The sequence below is a fragment of the Theileria parva genome (genome assembly GCF_000165365.1).
Source record: "Theileria parva strain Muguga chromosome 4 map unlocalized ctg_529, whole genome shotgun sequence".
NCBI lineage: Eukaryota > Apicomplexa > Aconoidasida > Piroplasmida > Theileriidae > Theileria > Theileria parva.
Window position 1 is genome coordinate 1,586,292 of NW_876246.1, and position 10,561 is coordinate 1,596,852.

Here is a 10,561-nt window from a genome sequence, read left to right on the forward strand (position 1 = left end):
ATAATAACTATTAATATCAGTAATAATAAATTTATGTGTATTATAATTTTGTATTATAAATAATTGTATTGATTTTTTCTTTTATTGTTTTTGTTTAAATGTGATTTAGTAATGCTAAAGGTCTGGAATAGACCTTATAATGTGATTCTAAAGTGTTTGAGAGGTTTAGAACATAATTTATTCAACGAATTGCAGTCATTTGGATTTGATAGAGGTTCACTAATAAAAGCTAATAGTAGAGTCACTGTTCTCGATTGTAACTTAAAACATCTTTACTTTTTATCTTATTTTTCCAGGTATTTTTAACTTTATTTACACATACTTTTTTCATAGATTATCTTCTCGTGTTTATTTCGAGGTTGGAAAGTTACCTTTATTTGAAAAAACTTCTTTATTTAACAGCTGTGACTCAATTTCATGGTCAGATTTTCTCGGATCCGATAACAGTTACTTGGTAAATTGTGACTCTCTAATCACTAATAATTATATAAACTCGAAGAAATACTCTTGCCAATTACTTAAGGATGGAATTAATAACCATTTTTCAAATAATTTGAGGTTGGAACCACCAAAACTAGATTTGAACGAGCCTCAAATTAAACTTGAAATTGACGTAGATAAAGACTGTATCGCAACTGTTATGGTTGATTCTGTAGGATCGCCTATCTCCAGTAGAAATTACAGGTTTAAACCTAACATTGGAGATATAGACCCAACCATGGCCTGTTCCATACTGTACGATATTGGTTACTCTTCATTTTCTAATCCTCCATTCACATTTCCAGAATATGAACAACTCTGTAATTCTAACAATTCTAGTGATTCAGATTCTAATTCTCAATCTGAACAACAATTTACACAATCATCACAATCATCACAATCATCACAATCATCACAATTATCACAATCATCACAATTATCACAATCATCACAATCGTCACAATCCTCTGAACATTTGAATAAAAATTCGATAGTTGATTTATTTTCTGGATCAGGCGTATTTCTAATTGAGTCGGCATTATATTCAGCCAAAATCCCACCTGGTTATTTTAGGCGTAGATTTTCATTTCAAAACTTCCCAGTCTTTGATGAAAATGCATTCAAAACCTTAAAAAAATACACCGACTCTAAAAAAATAAACTCATCATCTGAAGAATGGAATAATCTTAAAGGTAAATTCATAGGTATAGAGAGAGATTGGGAAAAGCTTGATGCATCATTACGCTCATCTGAAAAGGCAGGAATTCTTGACCTGATGTCCTTTAACCAGGCTGAATATCTTAAGGATGGCATTTATGACGCTAAGAAATCCAGCGATTCTAATTATTGGAACTATATGGTAGCACAATTACCTCAAATGAGAAACGTAACCCACCAAATCCAAAATAATCAATTTTCCAACAGATATTCCCCAATAATCCCCAAGGAACTGAGGAAATTAAGTCCTGAAAGATATTCTACACTGTTGAAATCACTTTCAAGGGTCAAGAATAAGCATTTTCCAGCAAATTCCAAGGGCGTTTTAATACTTCCCTCTTTCATGGATAAGGACCAGGTTCAAGAATCCTTCAGCTGCAAATTAAGTGTCGGAAAGTCATTTAATAAGGATGGGATATGTAATACAACATATTATACAGATTAAGTTCTAGTATTAACTGTGGAACACTGTACACTTGTCTTGGGCCACCTAGTCCAAATCACCTTAGCAGTGTGTTTATCCTCATCGGCACATGTTCCAACGATAGTCGCGTCAATTTCTGGTGAAATTAAACTTGTTTCAGGGTTAAAATCAATGTTTTTAACAATTGAAACCTTCTGTAACGGGCCCTTAGTCTCCTTTCCATTATAGTGGAATAGAGTCAGGGTGCTCAAATCCTCACCTTGACTTTCTAATGTAATGTAGTATTAGAATATATACTTACCATGTTGTGAGAGTACTTTGGACTTATACCACTCTAGCATATTTGTCCATAATACTATACCAGAATCTACGTCCATGCTTGACACAGCGTCTTGTAACATTTCAGGAATCCCTAAAATATTATTGCAGACTAGTCAATTGGTAGATAGTGTGGCTAAATTGAGTAGGCGGTACCTAGAAGATTTAAGAGCCTTGATAACGATTTCACAGGAATGTATTTATTATCATCGACGTCTAACTTACTCCACTCCTCAACCAAAGACTAAAGTTAAATTTTAAACACATTAAAAGGAGATTAACAGTAATACCTGTTCGACCATTTCAAGTCTGGAAAAGAAGCATGCAGTACCATCAAGGCCAAATAGCACAGTGTAGTGGTTGGAACTACACACTACCCAAATTGGAACCAGTGGATTCTTATAGAATGAACCAACTTTATATAATCTCATTGCTTCCAAATCTGTTAGAAATCCGAGTGTATTCTGGGAAATTATCCCCTTTAACACCATAGACTGTGATGAATCGCCTTCAAAAAGCTTATCGCCGTTGAATACATTAGAAACCGCTTTCCCATGTAAAAATAAATTCACCAGCTCCTAAATCACAGTAACTTAGGTAAAAATGATAATATCAAGGGAGAGTGATGACAATTGAGTACCTGTGAGCAATGACCGAAAGATGTAAGAAGAGGTTGTGTGGGATCATCCATGTCTTCTTTAACCTGGAAAATGTTAAATTTTAAACTTACTCTTTCTAGTGTGCGGGTGCAAATTACTGATAAGACTAGAGAAACAACACCCAGGGGTCCAGTTAGTTTCTCAAAGTTCCTTACCAAATAATTCGCCACAGAGTTAATATTATCAAATGACCGGAGAGTGCATGAATTTGTCGAAGTTAAATGTGTCAAAGGATCAGCATTTTCCTAATAACAATTATTGGTGAAATTTTATTAGTTTACCTTTAAATCTTCAAATAAAATTATTTTATATGATGAAGTCTCGGTTGAGTTATATAATACATTGGAGCATGATTCAATCAACGGTATGACATACAGAAATTCTACAAACAATATAAATAGGCGTAAAATTTATAAATAGTGCTAAAAATAATAGTTTAAAATTATTGTAAATAACTGTGAAATTAGTATATAGTAAAAAATGTGTAGATAAAACCTCTGGAAAAATCTGGAAATCGGATGGTGATGTAATTGAAAAATAAGTCAGTGAAAAGAATTAAGGCTTCTTCTTCATTTTTAGACTGCAGTAGGAATGAAAAGTCTGCGAAAATCGAGTGATTGAAGAGTAAGCTTCTGAGCATGAAGCTCTGAATTGAAGCTAAAACTCCACAACAACCGTTGTTCATCTGAGTTAAACCCCAAAATAAAGCACTGTTTGGGTCATTCACAAATCCCTGATTACACCTAAAACTTTAAATAAATTTGTGAATTTACCAGGCCCTGATTTCATGGTCTAAAATCAGCCGAGATGAATCGTTACCAAATAAAAGTGTTAAAAGATCAGATAAAACCTCGGTTGAAATAACATTTGTAGAGCCAACACCAGTTGACTCCGAGGTAAAATCTTTGTGCGTGTTTCTTGGAAATCTTGAGGAAACAGAGGAGTCATTTAATGAGTTAATGTAATCTTTAAAATAAAATAATACGATGTCAAGTATTTGTGTAGGATCAAAAGTATCATCTGGGCCCTTAGAGCTAAGGTTTGATAAAAAATATGTTCCTAAACATAAATTAACCCAATTTGAACAAAAAAATAAAATAAATTAATTATATCATACCGTCTGGATTAAAATTCACGTAAGGAGAGCCTGAATTATCCTCTCTATCATCATTTCCTTCTAAACAACGTCATTTACAAGTTAATAATAGTTATTACATAGTTAAGGTGGTAAATTCTACCTCTATAGTCTTGAAGTGACTGTTTAATGGCTTCATTTAAGTCTTCATCGAAATTGGAGTCTTTGTCACAGGAGTTTGAGTCGTTATATTCATAAATATCATCCATTGATGAATCAACAGATGAGGAAAATATTCTTTATCATGTTAATAGATAAAATTTTTCTTGTTAAAATATATATTCAGAATTTGTGAGTTAAAATGAATGTTGAATAATTAGAACATTTAAATTTGTGCGTGTTGAAATTGGGTCACGCGCTAGTTTACACATTTTAAGTAAAATTTGCTATCATCAATTAAAACTAAATTTCCTTATATTTTAACTTATTTACAAGACCAGAAGCTGTGGTATAAATGATTTCCTTTGAACTCGTCCAGCGCGTACACGTTCCTCTGTCAGATTCCTCTCCATCCTTACAATTAACCTACAAACAACATTATCCCCCGTTATATCACTGTTAATAGTGTTGGTAGAATTAGTGAGTTGAATAATTGGTTACAGTTTGGAGTGGGAATTTGGGTGATCTGACGTCTAGGAGAATAACACTTCCGTCCAGGGAAATCGATGAAATGAGATTATTACTTGGGTTCCATGAAATGTCACTGACTAAACGGTCAAATTGCATCGACTGTGACACTTTAGCAAAGTTATAAGAATGTTCTTGGGGAGAATTGAGACTAACAGAAGTGTTCTCAGAGTTTAAATCCCAAATTGTAAGACTTCCTGAAAGAGTTCCAGTACAAACCATATTTCCATTTGGTGATATATCAAAACATGTTACAGCCTAAATCAAGTGATAAGAGGATTTATCTTACATTTCCAGTGTTATGTGATGAAATTAAACTCTTTTTCTCAATGTCCCAAACACATAATTTTCCATCAATTGAAGAAGATAAAAGAGTTTCATTTTTATAAGGATAGAATTTTAGTCTCTATAGAATAATATTGAGTAAAAAATCGTACCGTGATGGGTTTTGTATGATTTGCTAGAGATCCCAGCTGAGTTAAAGTCTTAGTCTCATGTAATGTTCTGAAAATTGTTTAATTTGAGATAAATTACCTTTTATTAGATTTAGAATTTAATAATTCCTCGTCTAGCATTTCAACCTATGAAATTCATTTACACAGGTTATTGTATATTTGTTACATTTTGGTACAGTGTGATCAGATTATCGTAACCGCCAGATGCTATAACTTTACAAGAATCCTCAACTGTTACTGAGTTTACAGTATCAGATACTCTAAACAGATTTATTAACTAAATAGCGTACGCGTTGTTTGAAGCCACTAATGTGTTCAGCGGGGTTTTAACCTTTGAATTAACGTAGTACACCTCAACGAGGCCGTTAAAAGTACCACAAATAAGCTCAGTAAATTCAGGATTCGACCTAATAACTTGTAATGATAATTAAATTTACTTGTTTGTAGTAATGCAAACTGATGATTTTGAAGACTGATTTGTGAAATTATGAACCTTTTCCATGGTTTCTGATCTGTACAGTGAGACTCTTCCATTATAACAACAGACTGCCGATATGTCTAAAAAATGTTAAATAATTATAAATTACCTGAAATCTTGTCATATGAGAGACCTGAAATCCAATCATCCAATTTATCAAGAGTATTCTCAGAAGGCTCACTTATAGTCAATACATACAAAACCTCAATTGTACTCTCAGATTGAATATTCAGCTCCTCCAATACTCTGAAAATTAATTATATCCCGTTTTATAAATGGTTTGGATGTGAAATTACTCGGAAACTGTGGTACGGAGCCGATTATTATGAATTATAATATCAAATGAAACTTGATTTTCCAAATTTAGTAACTCATTTATCATCTAAAATATTAGTTAGAATATGAAATTTAGTAAGTTAACTTATGATTAAATACCTTTGATAATGAACTTCGGTCCATATCAGTGGATATGAGAAAAGTGTCATCTTCAAGATCATACTTTTCGTCAGATCCATTGATGAATTTGGCATAAATCTCTTCAACTGTCATTTTCTTATGTTAAATACGGAGAATTTAAATATTTTAATGATTTATAGATCATAATAAAGGAATCTGCGAGCATAGATTCTACAATAAATTAGTGTTAAAATAGTTTTTTTACAAATGAAACTACATAATCTGGTATTTAACCAGTGAAACAAAATTAATGTTATGAAATTGATTAATTATATTGTAAAATTAAATACATTTTAATCAAATGTGTATGGGGAAATGAAGTTAAATTTCTTTACTAAAATATATAATTTATTTTATAAATTTGTGTATTGATAAATATTTATTTGTTTCGGTTGTAATTTAGTTTGTTTTTGGGATAAAATTGGCCTGATATGACCGATTTTAACCGTAGATTGTAGATTGTAAGCAGCCGATGTCGTTTTAAAGTTTAAATTAATCATGTTAATTTTAGTAATATTGTAATGTAGAAGGCTGATTGAGTGGTAATGACTCATTACAGAGATTCAGCTTATTTTTCAAAGTTAATATCGCTAGAGGGCATACCGAAGGAGTTCCTCCCAAACCTTGACGACAACGATTCTGTGATAAGTGAGCCTCAGTTTAGAAAGAATGAAGATGAATCTGAGCGCGAAGCTAACTTTGAGGCCCAGGAAAAGGAAGAAGTTGTGAGGAAGACGGCGGAGCGGAAGTTAGAGTGGCCACTGTGTTGTTGGATTTGTAGGCAACCAATAACAAAGAAAAAGACATACATTATCTGTACTGACATGTGTAAACGGTCGTATCATAACAGATGCCACGACTTTATGAAGAATTACTTCCGCAGTATCTACGACAAAGTTATCGCCAACAAGAAATCCTCACCCAATAATAATATCTCAGAGTTCAATATTGATCTTTCTTACTTCAATGACGGCTCTGTTTTCACCTCTGATCTTGACCTCAAAGTTGATACCGACGATGTAAACTGTAATTCTGAACATTCTTTCAACGCCGATGATTCACATACCTTTATCGATAACTGGAAGTTTTACAACACCACCAATGCCAACTCTGCTACCACTAACACTGTAAACAATTCAAACAATGTTGACTCTGTTGACAAAGTTGATAAAGTTGACACAGTTGTTAAAGTTGATAAAGTTGAGTCTGCAGGCACGGATGAATCTGTAGAATCCGTAGACGAAATGAATGTGGAGGATAATGTTAGTGTTGATGATGTTAAGGTTGAGAATGTTGAGAGGAAATGTTTCTTTTGTTCAATATCACACATTGGCTGTAACGGTTGCAGGCAATTTTTTGTGCCCAAAAACTTGGTAAAATGTTGCATTGATGAGTGTCCTACGTTCTACTGTTATCCAAACTGTTTGTCTAGGACCAGGATAATAATCCCGGACAAGAAGGTGATTGACATAAACATGAGCATGTGTGGTCATTTACATAATTTGGTAGACTCTAACGGGCGTCCGAAGTTCATTTGCCACTCTCACACATGCTGGAGCTGCTATGACTGTGACCGCTACTCCTACTACTGGGAATCATTTTGGCGTAACGAGTATGGAAAGGGGAATAACGCCTCCCTAGTTTCAGCCTGGAACACGCTTAAAACTTCGTGTAGAGGAAAGGTTGAATCTTCCCACTTTGCAAAGGGGAAGAAAATAGCTAAACCGCAACGGTACCCAGATGTCAGAGGGTTTAAAACATTTATCCAGTCGAGATCGTATTCAGTGTTTTCCACCAACTCTGATGACTTATATGACTCATCAGATGATGAGGAGGAGTATTTCCAGAAAGGACCGTCAAGTGTACTTTTAAAGTGTATCCGCTGTGATAGGACTTGGTGTACTCACTGCGTTCATCCGGATGTACACATTGTACCAAAATCTGGGAAACAAATTGTGTGTCAAGATTGTATTCATGTGCAGATTGGATGTACTTTGGCTCAAAACTCACGGGATTCAAGTAATATGTCAAATATTGTCAAGAGGGAGTGTATATATCCTGTGATAAGATTGGATACGAGTGTCCCTACGGAGATATTTACGCAGTTAAAAAACTTCATAACTGAGCATGCGAATTATGAAAAGAAGTTAAATTTAGAGCCGTCATTTATATCCAAACATCCAGCGCAGGATTCTGACGATGATTTGCAGTTACTTGATTTACACAAGTCCATACTGCAAAGAGCTAAGTCAAGACGTAGTAAAAAGGGAGACTCTAACTCCAGTTCTAAATCTTCCCAAAACAAATCAACTCAAAATAAATCCAACCAACCACCCAAATTAGATCAACAGTACCAATCGAAAACTGGTCAGGTGTCGAAACAGTTTGGCGTTTCCAAAGAATGGAATAACATAATCAAACAATCTGACGAATCTGTTTTGAACAAGATATCGAGTGAGTTTAGATATGTAACCTCGAATGTGATAAGTGCTGAGAATAAAAAGTTGGTAGTGGCACCGGAGGCTGAGATGAAATGTCATTGTGATAAAAAGTGTGGATCAGACTGTAGTAATGTTACGAAAAACATCGAGTGTACTGTGAAAAACTGTGGATTAGCTGACGTAAACTGTGGTAACAGAAGATTTGCACACTTTTCAGGTCCGAAACTGAGACTTAATTATGTTGACGGCAAGGGTGTGGGAGCTGTGGCTACTGAGGAGATTGGTGAGGGAGAATTGGTTTGCGAGTATGTTGGTGAAGTGATTTCACAGGCTGATTTCCAGCGTTGTCTGGCAAGTGCAAGTTTTGCAGAAATTGATGACGGGAATCAGAGTCACTGGTACGTCATGAAGATACACAGGGATACTTACATTGACTCAACTCACCTGGGCAACGTTGCAAGGTTTATCAATCATTCGTGTGATCCAAACTGTGCCAGTGTCCCAATCAACGTTAAGGGTACTTACCGGATGGGAGTGTTTGCACTGAGAAAAATTAAACAGGATGAAGAAGTTACGTATAATTATGGCTTCACATCGAAGGGAGTTGGAGGTGGTTTCAGGTGTAGATGCAGGGCTAAAAACTGCAGAGGAATTATAGGCTCACAATTGGCACACTCGCCAGACTCACTCATGAGTATTGAGGCCTCCAAATTCTCAGGAGCTGAAGCTGATGTGCTGTCACAACTAACCACTGACATGTCTTCGTTAACAGTTGCCAATAAGACTCAATCACTAAAACAGCAACCGTCACCACTGGATGTATTGAATGGCATTTGGACCTGTGGCGACTTACACAGATATGAAAAAATTGTGGAAGTTTTAGATAAAATGAATGGTGGAAGCTTGAGTAACCCGTTGAAATATTTGTTAGCAGATAACGCTCACGTGTCTGAGGCGCAGTTTAATTACGTAAAACTGCTCACACTGAACTCAATGTCATTTCTGGATTTCGATATTGCAAATACCAAAAAAGTATTTTTACACCTTTTAATTGTCTGTAGTTTGCAACTAATGTGCCCTGGGCACTCATAGCCATGGGCCATAAAGATATTTCATCACAAGTGGTAATTATCTAGTTAACATTGTTTAGCTGTTTAATTAGTGAATTATTTAATTAATTGGTTAATTGCGTATTGATTTGATTGTGTATTGATTTGATTGTGTATTGATTTGGTTGTGTATTGATTTGATTGTGTAGTCGATGGAGTCTAGTACGGGATTTTTCGATTTTTATCAACCTGCAAAACGCTTCATACAAATCTACGTAACCACATTAACCATATATTTAAGTATATTATGGTATTATACTAGTTAAATGTATAAATCTTGTTGTATAGTCGATGTTATTGGCTGGAAAAAAATCAGGAAAACAAGCATGTGAAAACATTCAAGATCTCATGGACCTAACTTGGGGCGGAACCGAAGTAAATACTCAATTAAATAATATTATTATATTATCACTGATAATTAACTTGTATAAAATATTGCATAATTAAGTAATTGTTTGTAGAGTTGTTCGGCATGTGGCGGGTATGGAGACTGTAAGTGGTGTGACAGATGCGGAGACGTGTTACACGACGATAACAACTGCGGCGACTTCTACGTCAATAAAGAAGGCTACAACACCTGCACCATGTGCCAAAACTCCGATCACAGGTATTATCACAGAGCTATAATATCCTTGTACCAAGTAATTACTATTTTGTACCAAGTAATTACTATTTTATACCAAGTAATTACTATTTTATACCAAGTAATTACTATTTTAGTACTTAGTATAATAGGTGATAAAGTGTTGTAGATATAAATGGTATTTATCGAGTAATATTGAGAGGGAAAAAATGGCGATGGAGTTGTGGTCGATAAGGATGAGGAAAAAGGTTGATGAACACTTCCAACTGTTATCAGAGCTGTGTACCAGAGAATCAAAGGGAAAGAGTGCAGAGTTAGGGAAAAAATATGAAATGTATATTGACGAAAAAAGATTATTTTGTACCGGAAACGAATATGAATTGTTTAAAAAAGACCCGAAACTGTACTATGAGTCACAGGAGAAGGAGAAAAATTACTGCCTGGAATCAATGACCACATTTGAATGTTATACCTGACCTTTATATACATTAGAAAGGGGTAAAAGGTGTTTAATACACATTTTTGAAATTTTTGAGAAATGTTACAATTTTCCATAAAAAATGAAATAATATAATTTTTCATATTTATAATTAATAAATTAACTAATTTAAGCCAAAATAAGGGAGAATCATGAAAATAAATAGTGATGGTGTAAGGTAAAAAAAGGTGATCTAGACAC

The 10,561-nt window shown here is 34.4% G+C and overlaps 4 protein-coding genes across 4 annotated transcripts; 2 read left to right on the forward strand and 2 right to left on the reverse strand.

Annotated features, from left to right (window-relative positions):
* Positions 1 to 29: 29 nt before the first annotated feature.
* On the forward strand, positions 30 to 1,911 carry TpMuguga_04g00808 (putative RNA methylase family UPF0020 family protein). Its single transcript, XM_061306086.1, has 2 exons — positions 30 to 296; positions 334 to 1,911. The coding sequence occupies exons 1-2, from the start codon at positions 112 to 114 to the stop codon at positions 1,640 to 1,642; spliced, it is 1,494 nt and encodes a 497-aa protein (XP_061161907.1). The 5' UTR covers positions 30 to 111; the 3' UTR covers positions 1,643 to 1,911.
* TpMuguga_04g00809 (uncharacterized protein) lies at positions 1,614 to 3,942 on the reverse strand (the record flags this gene model as incomplete). The annotated part of the gene is made up of 11 exons (XM_061306087.1): positions 1,614 to 1,889; positions 1,923 to 2,033; positions 2,096 to 2,183; positions 2,230 to 2,517; positions 2,580 to 2,642; positions 2,670 to 2,843; positions 2,880 to 2,980; positions 3,094 to 3,341; positions 3,372 to 3,657; positions 3,716 to 3,775; positions 3,837 to 3,942. 11 exons carry the CDS (start codon positions 3,940 to 3,942, stop codon positions 1,639 to 1,641), a joined length of 1,776 nt encoding a protein of 591 aa, XP_061161908.1. The 3' UTR covers positions 1,614 to 1,638.
* A 99-nt stretch (positions 3,943 to 4,041) lies between these two features.
* YTM1 (WD domain G-beta repeat protein) lies at positions 4,042 to 6,026 on the reverse strand. Its single transcript, XM_061306088.1, has 11 exons — positions 5,729 to 6,026; positions 5,590 to 5,675; positions 5,403 to 5,539; positions 5,253 to 5,373; positions 5,106 to 5,222; positions 4,982 to 5,075; positions 4,895 to 4,941; positions 4,798 to 4,864; positions 4,650 to 4,766; positions 4,334 to 4,618; positions 4,042 to 4,258 (listed from the first exon to the last, which is right to left on the reverse strand). The coding sequence occupies exons 1-11, from the start codon at positions 5,840 to 5,842 to the stop codon at positions 4,136 to 4,138; spliced, it is 1,308 nt and encodes a 435-aa protein (XP_061161246.1). The 5' UTR covers positions 5,843 to 6,026; the 3' UTR covers positions 4,042 to 4,135.
* Positions 6,027 to 6,111: 85 nt separating this feature from the next.
* On the forward strand, positions 6,112 to 10,415 carry SETVS (SET domain protein). Its single transcript, XM_759356.2, has 6 exons — positions 6,112 to 9,222; positions 9,252 to 9,314; positions 9,449 to 9,514; positions 9,588 to 9,674; positions 9,761 to 9,906; positions 10,052 to 10,415. Exons 1-6 carry the CDS (start codon positions 6,295 to 6,297, stop codon positions 10,356 to 10,358), a joined length of 3,597 nt encoding a protein of 1,198 aa, XP_764449.2. The 5' UTR covers positions 6,112 to 6,294; the 3' UTR covers positions 10,359 to 10,415.
* Positions 10,416 to 10,561: the final 146 nt, after the last annotated feature.